The following is an 11,905-nucleotide window of genomic DNA, read 5'->3' as shown; positions in this document are numbered from 1 at the left end:
AGCCACAAGAGGGTGCACGTTATTTGAATTCTAACAGATGCCCAGCCTGTTTTCTGCTTCCAACCATCACGTACATGCCCTGAGCAAATTTTAGCAGTGCACCAAAGAGGGTTTCTCCTGGTCTGCTGTTAAAGTTCACGTCTCATTCAAAATGACACAATTAACTTCTATCCTGTGTATTGCATAACGGATCCTGTAGCTAGGCCCACAAAACGTTTTGTTTTCTACAAGTCCCGGCAAGCAAAGTTTTAGCAGCTACCCATGCACACATTTATTGCAAGCATTGCAAAGAACACTGCTTGGCACAGCAAGGTCTGCACCAACAAATTGCCTATGTATGGGCAAAAGACAGGACTTTATCACACTGTGACAAGAGTATACCTTAGGTACAGAACGGTTTTATTTCTTTAGTTATTTCTCTTTTATATTCTAACGACTAAGACAGGACTGCTGGCTTCATCCCGCAGTCCTCTACCATACAGGGAGAGCACATTCAGTGAGAGCACAAAGCAGGAATGTTTTATTTGTCACTATGTAGGCATGGTTGGAAAATCCCCAACATGGAGTGTTTACGCTACCAGTATTTTTACCTCTGTCTCCAGGCGATAGACGTAAACCCTTCCTTCTTCCCCTTGAATGTGATAAAATGGAGCTCCAACAAGGAGAAGATCTGTTACCCCATCATGGTTCACATCAACCGGGCAGAGCTCAGAGCCAAAATAAGATCCAACCTGTGCTCCAGAAAAAGACAAGCAGCTCTTTCACTGGAATTCTCTATATATAGCTTTGTAGAATTAGTGCCCTTTGCAGCAATTTTTAGAACAAAACATCACATATCTACTTATATGTGGATCATTTCCCTATTATTTATTTTATTACAGCCATCCTTAGGGACAGATCCTGTAACCAGTTTAGCAGTAACAAAACCATTATTCAACAATTTGACAGAGGAAAAAGAATACCACAGTTGACGACCTCTTTCCCCAGGAGCCATGAGAACAGAACATAAATATAGCACACCCCATTTAGCTAAATTTCTTCCCAGTCTTTTTCCAAATTTCATTATTTCTTCTGACGTTCCCAAAGCATTATGGAGTGAACAAAGTCTGTGTAATGCACATCTGGCTAAATGGGATGCTTGTGTAAGGTCTGGAGGAGAAAATGCAGCTGGCATTTGAGCAAACGAGATGTGTGCAGCCCACCTGACTGCCCCTGGGCGAGTGAAGCACAGTACCTGTTCTCCTTGCAGGGTTTGTTTTAGACGGCTGTCCTGAAACACCAACACCTTCCCTTTCATGCTGTGCCGTGGAGCTCCAGCCACGTACAAGGGTCCATATTCTGTGCGTACCACTGCCACACTGTACCCTGGTGCATTCACACAAGGAGCAAAAATAGCATGCATTATCAATACTGTACTCTACGCCTGGAGGAAAAAGCACAGAGTTTGGACTAAGACATGGACCTACATATGCAATGAGATCCTAGAGTTCACGCCATGTCTAGTTGTGGCCCATGGTTTTGATTACAGACCATCTCATTAAAATATTGATTAGGAAATAACAGGTAACTTTTCAGAGAGAAAAGCCAGCAAAGGTGAGGTTTTCCTCTCTTAGTAGTTTGTTGGGTAATTGAATAAATTATTGCTCTGAAAAACATGCTTGAACTCTTCATGACTTTTCTTAGCATTTGTCACAGTTCCTGAGTGATTATCTACCATAGTTGCTCTTTTTTTTTTTTTAAATTATTATGCCTGCAAGCTGGAAGGTTTATCACCCTTCACAGAAGTGAAGAAAACATTACCCTCTGTATAGAAAGCAAAAAGAGATCTGTTACGGGGCTTCTGTAACAGGGAGGTAATGGGAGAAGGATTATCCTGACACAAACAGTCCACAGCACCTCATATTACCTGGTAAGACTTTACAGCCAAGGCTACAGTCAGGAGATACCGGGCTCATGAGGCCACAAAGCACTGGGGTGAATAAGCAAGGCTTTATTTGTCACCAAGCCAAGAACAGTATTGATTCATAGGCTATTTCTTCTCCAGACACTCACAAGTGAAATATTTCTCCTTATCAGCTCTCAAAAATGCCCTTCATTGCAAGTATTCTTACACAGTGAAACCAAATGGCATGTGTTAACAGAGTAATACCACAAGGCATCATTACTCATAGGAGAAAACAAGTCATATCTTCCCCAAAATAAGGAGAGAGTGTTTTCATCAGAATCTCTCTCCCTGGTAGAGAAAACACTCAAAATCCAGTAAGATGCTGCAGGAGGTGGCCTTCTTCAGGTAAATGCTGTCAGTACCATCATACTGCATTAAACACAAACAAACAAAGCAAAACTGCAGTCAGGTTGTCATTTGATCTCAGAGAGGGGTAAGCTGATTACCTAGGTAACTGTATTTTGCTTTTTTGGCTTCTTCTTTAGATTCATTCAGGAAAACAGCGGACTTGGTTGCCAGATCATACAGCAGAATTCCACCAGACCAGTCGAAGGCCCCCACCGCACCAAACATTAAGACTTGCTGCAGAAGTAACATACTGCAAATTAGAAGAGGTGAACACAGGGCAATTGCCTCTAGCACTCTGCAAAGCAGTTTAGTAAGGAGCAATATTTTCTGGCTTACAACTCCTGCACTCTTTCCTGGACCCTGTAGCTTGGGCAGTTCTACCAGCTCCTGCCAGATATTGAAGACAGACCAGGTGACTGCCCAGCATCAGAGAAGCAGCTGCACATCTCCCAGCTTTATGAGGTTTTTTGCAAAAACGTGTTTTTTTGCAAAAAAAGTTTTTTGCAAAACTACATGAGGTTTTTTGCAAAAACAGATCAGTGTTGTCCTTGCAGCCAAGGCTGCTGAATGTTCATTAGCCCCCTCAGCATCCACTATTTCCCCCTCCTGACAAGGAGAGAGATCATTCTTGTCCTGGATGGACCAAGATTTTAGGCCAGAGGATTCCAAAAGAGCAGAATTATTTTATTTGCAACATGATGGAGCCCCTGACTTGTGCATTGGAGATGTGAATGCCAGCAAAATCAAAGCTGTCAACTGGAGATAGCTCTTTTGCCCAGTAGAATAAAAAGGATCCAGTGGTTAGAACAGGGGTCACATGAGATAAATCCCATCCTAAAATAAAATTCACTACTGACTGACTATATAAAAGTTATATTTTTGCTTACCTGACACATTCAAAGCAAGCAGTAGCTTGCAAAGGAGATCTGACTACATGGGTCTCACACTTTTGTATCACTATAATTTCTTGTGGGAGACCTCCTGAATCCTTACAAGTATCAAAGCAGCAGCACAGCATACAACCGTTTAGCAGGGTTAAATGCAGAACACTTACCTTATCCAAGATCTGCACACTGAAACCAGCTTGTGCAAGCTCATATTCCAGAGCATCACCCTGCGTACCTGAGGATGCCATAGAAACAGGGTAAGCTACTTTCTCCTTATTTCTCAAAAGGTACTAACAAAATAGAAAGGTTGCTATTTACCTTCTATACCAATAATACTCTGCTGCAGGGTTGAAAGCAGCCCATCTAATGCTGAATAATTGGTCACCTGAAATACATTAGTGTCACCTGGACCAGATGCAATTAGCCGCAATTCATTTAGGGCCTTTGGTTTTTCGAAGGCACCTCCCACCTGCAGAAGAGATGCAAATCAGTCAAAAGAAGCAGCCTTTAGAGTCTCCTTACCCCCACCTACTTCATTCAACAGTTTGTGGTAAAAATAATTTTCCAGAATAACCTGGATAGGGAAACATAAATCACACTTTGTGGAGCTAGACTTGACTAAGGTTAAGTACTTTGCCAGATTCAGTCATTCTAGAAAGATTTTTCTAAACTTTGTACAAGGAAGAACGAGATGGTCTGATGTCCTGAAAGCACAACTCTGTTCTGAAAAGTCTGAGAGTAAGTGGATACAGGGCACTGAATGTAGTAGGTGTAGGAAGGAACAAACATGGGCATTATAACTGACACTACATAGGTTATAGTATCAGTTCATACCATAGCTTTATCTTTCACCTCCTTATTTTATACATGCCTCTTCCCTTATTTACTGGAACCATGCATGGATCAGTTTCTCCTTTTCTCTGCCCCCAGTGCTACCCAAGACATGGAAGGAAGATACGATCCAAGTACATTCCCAACTTACCCCAATGGCATAGCGCTCAATTCCTGCCATTTTGGGTGAATTTATCACTGTCGTCAAGTTCATTTCATCCAGGAGTATTTCCCCATCTGTAAGCACAATCATGACTTTGGCTGCATCCTTGTGAGACCCGTGACTTTCAGTGAAGATAGAATCCCTGGTAAAACATCAAAACAAAGAACTTGGGATGAAAGTTGAAGCTTCCCTCCTTGGGATAGAGGGAAGAGTCTTGAGTTGAAGCTTCCCTCCTTGGGATAGAAGGAAGAGTCTTGTTGAATTATGCACTTGCAACTAACAGTCACAGCAAGGAGGCAAGGGAATTTCTTTAATATTCAACACATCTTAAAAATAGCAGGTGCTGTCTCCCTTTCTATTGCTTCCCAAGTGCCCCCACACCAAGAATTAGGCACTGACAGCTGGCTTTTATAACCCTCTAAAACATGGCACAGGAACTGCTGCCTGCCATTCAACCATTGCCAGATAAATGACTGCTTTCAGGACCTGAATGCCTATAGAAGTCCCTCTCCCTTACTCATGAAATGCCCCAGAAATTAATCCCCTTCATTTCTTGTGCTCTTTTCTTTGTTACTTACAGGACATGCTGCATAGCAGATGCTGTTTTTGTCACATTGCACACCTGCACAATATCAAGTACTTTCTGGAGGGTGGCACGAGGATCCCAGTTTTCTCGCAGGTCGAACTCAGTTCTGATTTCAAACCCATACTGTACCACTGCAAAATTGCACTGGAAGGAAGCAGCAGATAAGCACCTGCTTGTGAGGACTGTTCATTCAGAGAAAGAGGGTTCTCTGCAACAACTAGCCCAGAAATCCCAACAGAAACATTAGCCAGACTATGCAGAAAGGAGATTTTTTTTCAGGAGAAAGTGGCTTTTAAACATGTCTAGTGCAGACACAGAGATTGTTGTAAGTATATTATAGCTGAGGAAAATGAAAGCATTATGAGTAAAGAGGGGAAAATTGTTTTGGGAAACACTGATTTGTTTTTAAGTCCTTGCATTTTCCTGCTGTGTTTGGCCTATGTGCAGGTTGCAGAGGGGATTATCGGTGATATTACTGAATTGTTCCTTCATTGCTCCCTGCTGCACATTGTCTTTCCTTGGAGTATTCCTATTCCATGATGATCTGATTATCAAAAACAGTCTGGAGAATGGGACCATTTCTTCATTTTGTATTTGCACAACACATAACATAATGTTTCTTCCTTCCACTATGCAAATAACAAGTTAAAATATGCTGACGCTTGAAACATTTGAGAGGTAGAGATTAAAATCGGTATGTGGATCACACTTCTCAGCCTCAGCAGAGAAAGCAGTAGAGTACCTTCATGCAGAATACATGACTGGAGCTAATGAGACTGATAAGGTGCATGGCTGAAGAGGCAGCCTAATTGGTGCTTCTGTGATTGCAGGTACAGATGTTACAATACAGGAATAGAGACAGGAAACCAGAAGAAAGTCATGACTGTCACCTTACAAGAAAGAGGAGATGGTGCTCGCTGGGCTCCAAGCATGGCAGCATAGCAGAGCTAGGGATTTCTGAGCATACAAATCAGACATTTTATATCTACAGTGTTCTTGGGATCAAGACTGGGAATGTACTGCTAAGATGTAAGCAAAATTATGTCAAGAATACGCACAAGTTGTGGAAGTGCTTTTCCATCCTAATGGAAACAAACCTGCATAGTCCCAAATTCTGGTGAAGAGGCAGCTTAAATAAAGCACAGCACATTCTTTATCCTGCTAAAGAAAGAGAGTACCTCAAAGCACTTCTCATACAGTGTTTTCATCATCTTGTGGATGAATGCTTTTGCTCTTTCAAAATCCGCTGGCTCAATGCTCCCTGATCCATCCAGAATAAAAGCAATCTCTGTTCCAGACGCTGCCCAGGATATGGAAAGTAAAGGAATGAGGAGAAGGCAATCAGCGGTCTTGGTCCAGACCAAGTTCTTTATCCAATGTTATCCATCAATGCACAAGTAACCTCACTCGAACAAGCAACTGAACTGCACCAAGACTGCTCAGCTGTTATTTCAGCATAAGCTACAGCTCAGGTCTGGCAGCTCACGGTACAGGAACACCCCAGACTTTGTCAGTCCATGGCATGATTCTGTTAAAAGATACTTCACCACATACGCAAGTCATTTTCCTCCTCCTCCTCGTCCTCCTCCATCCAGGAAGGGAGCTTGCTGTCACCGTTGTCATTAGCGTTTCTGTGCTCTGGTGCTTCAGTTGGAATATTTTCAGCTGAAACAGGAAACAAGTTTGAGCAAAGATGACAGGGCAGTGGGAGAGAAAGCAAGAGGTGAACGAAAACCTTGCATTATCGTCTACACAGTGTTCCTGTGCCTTGCTGCCTGGCAGCTGAACTCCTCCTCGTCCCTGCAGTCAATATTGCTTTCAGGCACAAGACTACAGGTGCTATGGAAATATTTGTGAGTTTTGAAGACTGGGGGGATCAGGACTGCATCTTAAAACTACAGCTACAGTTCAACGGAAATAAACTGCTCTGAGCACACCCAGAAGTGTAAGTATCACAACAGAAACACTGAACGTGCGGTGAATGGGTGTACTGTAAAGCACCTCTTTCCGTACTGATGTTACGGCTGCAGGTCACAGATACAGAATATGATCTCTTGTCCTCCCAGTTGGCTGGCTGAGGAGGACTGTTACTAGTGTAACAAATCACTTTTATTTGTTTTGCTGTTGCTGGGCAAGCGACTACGAGAACAGGTAAGATCTGGAGATGTATTTACATTCCTTGAGCAATGAAACTACCCACCATCACAGATCCACTCTATAAGTCAGAGAGAAGACAGATGTGTCAGGAGTGGGATTTCTTCTACCTGAATCACTCAGAGTCTCTCTCTCCAACTCTGAAAGGAAACTGTCAAAATCTTCATACGTGGACTGCACGAACCAGTCACTGCCAACTTTCCGCAAGTCTTCTGGGACCCACTGGTTGCTAATGAACTCTCCAATCTAGGGAGAAAAGCCATTAGATGGGGAGACTGAATACGTTCCATACACAGACAAAAAACCAAACAGATTCCCAAATTGCCATTAAAAACTTGAAAGCCCTGAAAAGAGAGGGAGTTTTCTGAAAGCTTCGTAAAGCAACCCTGAGCCTAGATTCCATAGAAAGCCCTTATTGGGGGGGGGGGCTAATAAAAGCTCCAGAGCCACAAGACATATACAACTTAAGCATCTTCGTTTCTAGGACGTATTCCTTAACCTCATCCAAAATAAGCTCTCTGGCATCAAGACGACAGAGGCCAGAGGGAAACAAGGGAACCAGGGCATCTCAGATTGGACATCCTGCATGTCTAATGCATGACTACTCTTTCTTCCACCCACCACTAAAGCATAAGAGCAGACACACGGGATGGACAGAAACATCACTCCCCTACATATGTGCTTTGATGCAAAAAAGTGTGGCTTTGATGTTGTTTCCCACTCACCCCAGGAATAAAGAGTTTGACCATAGCCTTTTCCAGGGAGTTCATCACATTTCTCAATCTATGGTTTTCCAGAAACACTTGCCCAGATGCCATAACAATGATTATCTTGTCACCAGTCTGGCTGGAGTCATGGCTTTCATCAAAGACTTTATCCCTGTGGAAACAGAAGCCTCGAGGTGTTTCATGGGACAAACCACATGTGCAGAGCTGAAAACGTCAGTGTGGGCAGCAGGGCGCTGCTGTTCATTGACCTCTCGGCCCACAAGAGTACAGACGTGCAAAGCAAACACGCACATTCACAGGCACAAGGATTTGTGCTTTCCAGGGACGCTGGCTGTCCGCAACTGCTAGCTCTGACTTCACAAGCACTTTCACAAGCAGCATATGGGGCATTTTTACAGTGCAGGTCAGTATTGTTAGAGTCATGCTACTGAGAAGAAAATGGAGTCAAGAGGGAAAAAGCGTGACTCCTAGAGATGCAGCAGATCAGTGAAAAAGATGGGAAAGGCCTGGGGTTTACAAACGAACACATGCTCAAAGCAAGACCCAGGCGACTGCATTTTCATTCTGAGGCGCCTATGTCAGCCAGGAAGGATTTCACACTTTGCTTCCTGGCAATTTCTCCTTGTGTACCTGATGGTCCCCCAGACAGGCTCATTCACAGGCCTCAGCTGGCAGAGCCTGTCACTAAGAGAAGGACTGGAAAGGCGAGAGCTTCACGGGTGTGAGATAAAGAAGAGTAGAGAGAAGGCACAGGAGGCTGGATTGATTCACATGAAACACAAGGAATCCCTTGCGTGTTCCTAGAGCTTCTTGAGACACATGAACTCACAACACATGCTGCAGCGTGGCTGCAACGTCAGTCCGTGAGCTCTGCTGCTTGATGTTTCGGACCTTGAAGAAAGCAGTTAGTCTGTTGCAGCTTTCTTGCAGGCTCAGTTCAGTTTGGATCTGTGCTCCATACTGCACCACAGCAAACCTGATCTGGAGAAAGCAGATGCCAAAGTCAGAGCTGGTTAGACAAGATCTAAGGCAGGACTCCCAAGTCCCTCAGAGGGTCAAGTTTAGTCCCAAACTTTACTGCACAGACACAGAAAGCATATATTGCAAGTAACAGGTAGATCAACTGTCTTCATCCCTCTGTCTCCATCACACATTTGTATTCTGGTCATCCCTTCTGGATCAGCTCCAGGAACTGACTTCATTTTTTTTGGCTCAAGACAATGATTCTCTGTCTGAATTTCCAGTATTTATGTATCTGGCTAGACCTTTCATGACCACATGGCTCAGCCTCACATTGTCCCCAGATTTACTTAAATCATTTAAAGTAATGTCTTATAACGCTCACTCCTTATTTTTGTGTTACTGTTTCAAGGTGCCCTTAGAGATTTGTCTGGCAAAATATCTAACCATGCTTCTGCCATGAAAACCCACTCCTAGCTCTTCCATTTCCCTCTTCTTCAGCTGCTCCTCCTCCTTGGCTCACTCACATTTAACTCTTGCATTAGAATATGTAGAATTATTACCAGCATCACTGTGAAGTTTAAAAAGCAATAATTATGAGAACCAGGAGACTTTCCATTCTTCATTAGAGCTCTGATCCATCCTGCTTATCAGATTATCAGACTCTGAGGAGGTTCACACACCTTCGAGCATTTCTGCCACATTGACTTCATCATATTGAGGACAGATGTCTTGGCATTTTGGAAATCATCTGGCTTGGTGTCCTCTGATCCACCCAGAATGACAGCAATCTCTGTTCCCAGTTCTGTCAATGCAGTTAAATATAAGAGGACGTTTGAAGGGATATCTAAGCAGCCTAACATTTAGCAAGGGTTCAAGAACATTGACATATTATTAAACAACCAAAAATTTGACTACAGCACCATCCAGCCATTCCGAAAGCAGGTCTAGCTGATGATGTGGCCTACGCTGTAGTGACAGGTTTTATTTTTTAAAAATCTCAGTTAATGATGACTGTCATAATGATTTAAATTTGCTATTACAAATAACCTTCAAAACCTCAACCTTTTCCCTCCCCAGCTCTCTCCCACCAGATGAATGCAAGCTGTTTCAAACTCAGCTAATACAGAAGCAAGCAATGCTTGTCCTTGTCCAGTACCTACCTTTGCACATGTGGTTGTTCTCTGCGCTGCCAAAGAGCTCACCGCAAGCACTGCTGATGTTGTTGGTGCTGACAGAGCTGCTGGTGTCGGTAATCTTGTCTCTGCTGTTTTTACTCTGAATGCTGTTTAGTTTGGTCTCAACTAAAGAATTTAAAAAGCAAGAAAAAACATACACTCTACCTTTTGAAAATATTCTTCTAATTAACACACCTTAAACTCAGGATCTGTTTCCACCCAGGTTCCCAAATTTGCAGGAGACCTGAGGATTAGATTGTTAATAGCAGTTAGACAACTGAAGATGGAACGAGACCACCTAGGTGTCTAATTTAAACTTCTCAGCTTCTTTGCGGTGACAGCAAGAAGCAGAGCAAGACAGGACAATCAGACCAGCTCTCTGCTCCCTTGATTAAATGCCCAATAGCCCAGTTAAGTTGGAAGGAATAGCCTTGAGTGCCCAGGCACCTTTAAAAACCCCAGTGGATGTTTGCCACATCCATCCACTAAGAATGTCGATGCTTTTCTAAATTCTGGCTTAAGAGCTGGATCTTTTGGATGCATGGGACACCACAACAGCAAATCCCTGCTGCTGTGTGCTAGTCTTCAAGGCTGAACCTTGTAACCCTGCTGAAGTCACTATAATACTGTTAAAATTCAGTTTTTAGTCTCTCCCAGTGGACCATAGACCTTGCTGGCTAGGAACTCAGAAGGCCCCTGCTGTTAGAGCAGAGCCTGGTGCTGTTGTTTCCGTCCCTCTGCAAAGGCACAGTACTGGCTTTGCTCCTATACCCATCTTGGTGAGGTTGAGGAAGGCTGTGCTGTGCAAGTCGGCGGTGAGCAGAGTACAGACTCCATTCATGTCCTCAGTAGTGGTGAAGGCTCGGCGGTGTTTCTTCTGCAGGCAAGCCTATGGGGGTAGCAGGGAAGGCTAATGATTGATGAACAAAGCCATACACAGAGGATGACTGAAGAGGCCATCTGGCAAACATTCAGCATCCCTTGCACAACACTGAAAGCCTCCTAGGAGAGTAAAAAAGCATCTTCCCTCATATGAACCCTGCCACATCAGGTTACCCAGGACTTCAGCCCTGAGCTGAGGCAAAGAGTGGGGCTGGGGGGCTCACCAGATTGAGGTGTTAGCCTCCAAATCAGTGGCTCTCCCAAGCCTCCTCTGCCAATCCTCCCTTTTCCTATGAGAGGGGGTGGCTGCAGTGAAGTACAAGGTCCACTGCAGTCCTCAGCTGATGAGAAGGGCCCTTCTCAGTTTTCCCTCCTGGCTGGCAATGCACCAGCTGGCTTTCCAACCAGCCAGTACCCAGCCAAGAGCTTTCAGCCTTCATCCTTCTGTTATGTCTGCTCATTTGCATTTCCCAGCAAAAATACACAGCATTTTGGAAAAATACAGTCGTTCCCAGCCATGGATATTTTCAGTCCCTTACCAGGATCCAATCTGAATTCCTGTCAATAGCTATGCCACCATCCTGGATGTTTTTGGAGCCTTTAATCTTTCCTGAAATTGAATGCATGACTGAATGAATGAATGAAGAAGAACAGAACTGAAATTGATATGGTACTTGTCAGCCTTGGGCAAACAGAATAAATACAGAGAAAGACTACAGCTACTGAGGCCAGCTATATCAGCTCTCCTAAAAGGAGGACTCAGAATTAATGTTACCAGCAACTGTAGCAGTAACGAATATGTTGGAAACAAAAAACTTTGCCTTGTATTTCAACAGAGTTTAGGTGAAGGCTTAAGCTGTGGCAGAAGAGGTCTTGCAGCCTCCAGACACATCACTGCCAACCATTGGGACCGTGGGTTTGCATTTCTCTCTACGAAGTGCTGATCTACGGGACCTAGCAGCGCGCCTAATTCTCTCTGAAACACCCAGCCGCTGCACTGCCTTGCACCCATGGCAAAGCAAGTGTTGGGAAGGGGAAGCGGGACCGTACCTCGCAGAGGTATCTCTTGGCACTGGATCTCCTCCTGCAAAATTGTGCACTTCCTCAGCCTGCCCAGCCCCTTGTCTATTGAGGAAGTAGCCAAAATCCTGTAGAATGAGAAAAAAGGTGGAAAAGAGGGAAGGTGGCACAATCAGGCACAGTCCTTTGGCAGTGCAGTGTGTGCCACGGTGGCCACCCCGTT

At 44.0% G+C, this 11,905-nt stretch overlaps 1 protein-coding gene across 1 annotated transcript in view; it reads right to left on the bottom strand.

The window, feature by feature from the left end:
• Positions 1–11,905, bottom strand: part of ITGAE (integrin subunit alpha E) — a 33,400-nt gene that overhangs the window by 16,735 nt on the left and 4,760 nt on the right. The window contains 17 exon segments of the mRNA XM_072881949.1: positions 591–731; positions 1,235–1,365; positions 2,392–2,527; positions 3,348–3,415; positions 3,499–3,649; positions 4,163–4,316; positions 4,753–4,904; positions 5,939–6,060; positions 6,315–6,425; positions 7,025–7,160; positions 7,640–7,793; positions 8,472–8,623; positions 9,286–9,407; positions 9,766–9,906; positions 10,552–10,669; positions 11,202–11,272; positions 11,713–11,810. Of these exon segments, the coding sequence (XP_072738050.1) occupies positions 591–731; positions 1,235–1,365; positions 2,392–2,527; positions 3,348–3,415; positions 3,499–3,649; positions 4,163–4,316; positions 4,753–4,904; positions 5,939–6,060; positions 6,315–6,425; positions 7,025–7,160; positions 7,640–7,793; positions 8,472–8,623; positions 9,286–9,407; positions 9,766–9,906; positions 10,552–10,669; positions 11,202–11,272; positions 11,713–11,810 (2,158 nt within the window).

The sequence above is a fragment of the Ciconia boyciana genome, chromosome 17 (assembly GCF_034638445.1).
Source record: "Ciconia boyciana chromosome 17, ASM3463844v1, whole genome shotgun sequence".
Taxonomy (NCBI): Eukaryota; Metazoa; Chordata; class Aves; order Ciconiiformes; family Ciconiidae; genus Ciconia; species Ciconia boyciana.
This window is presented reverse-complemented; position numbering and strand designations above follow the sequence as displayed.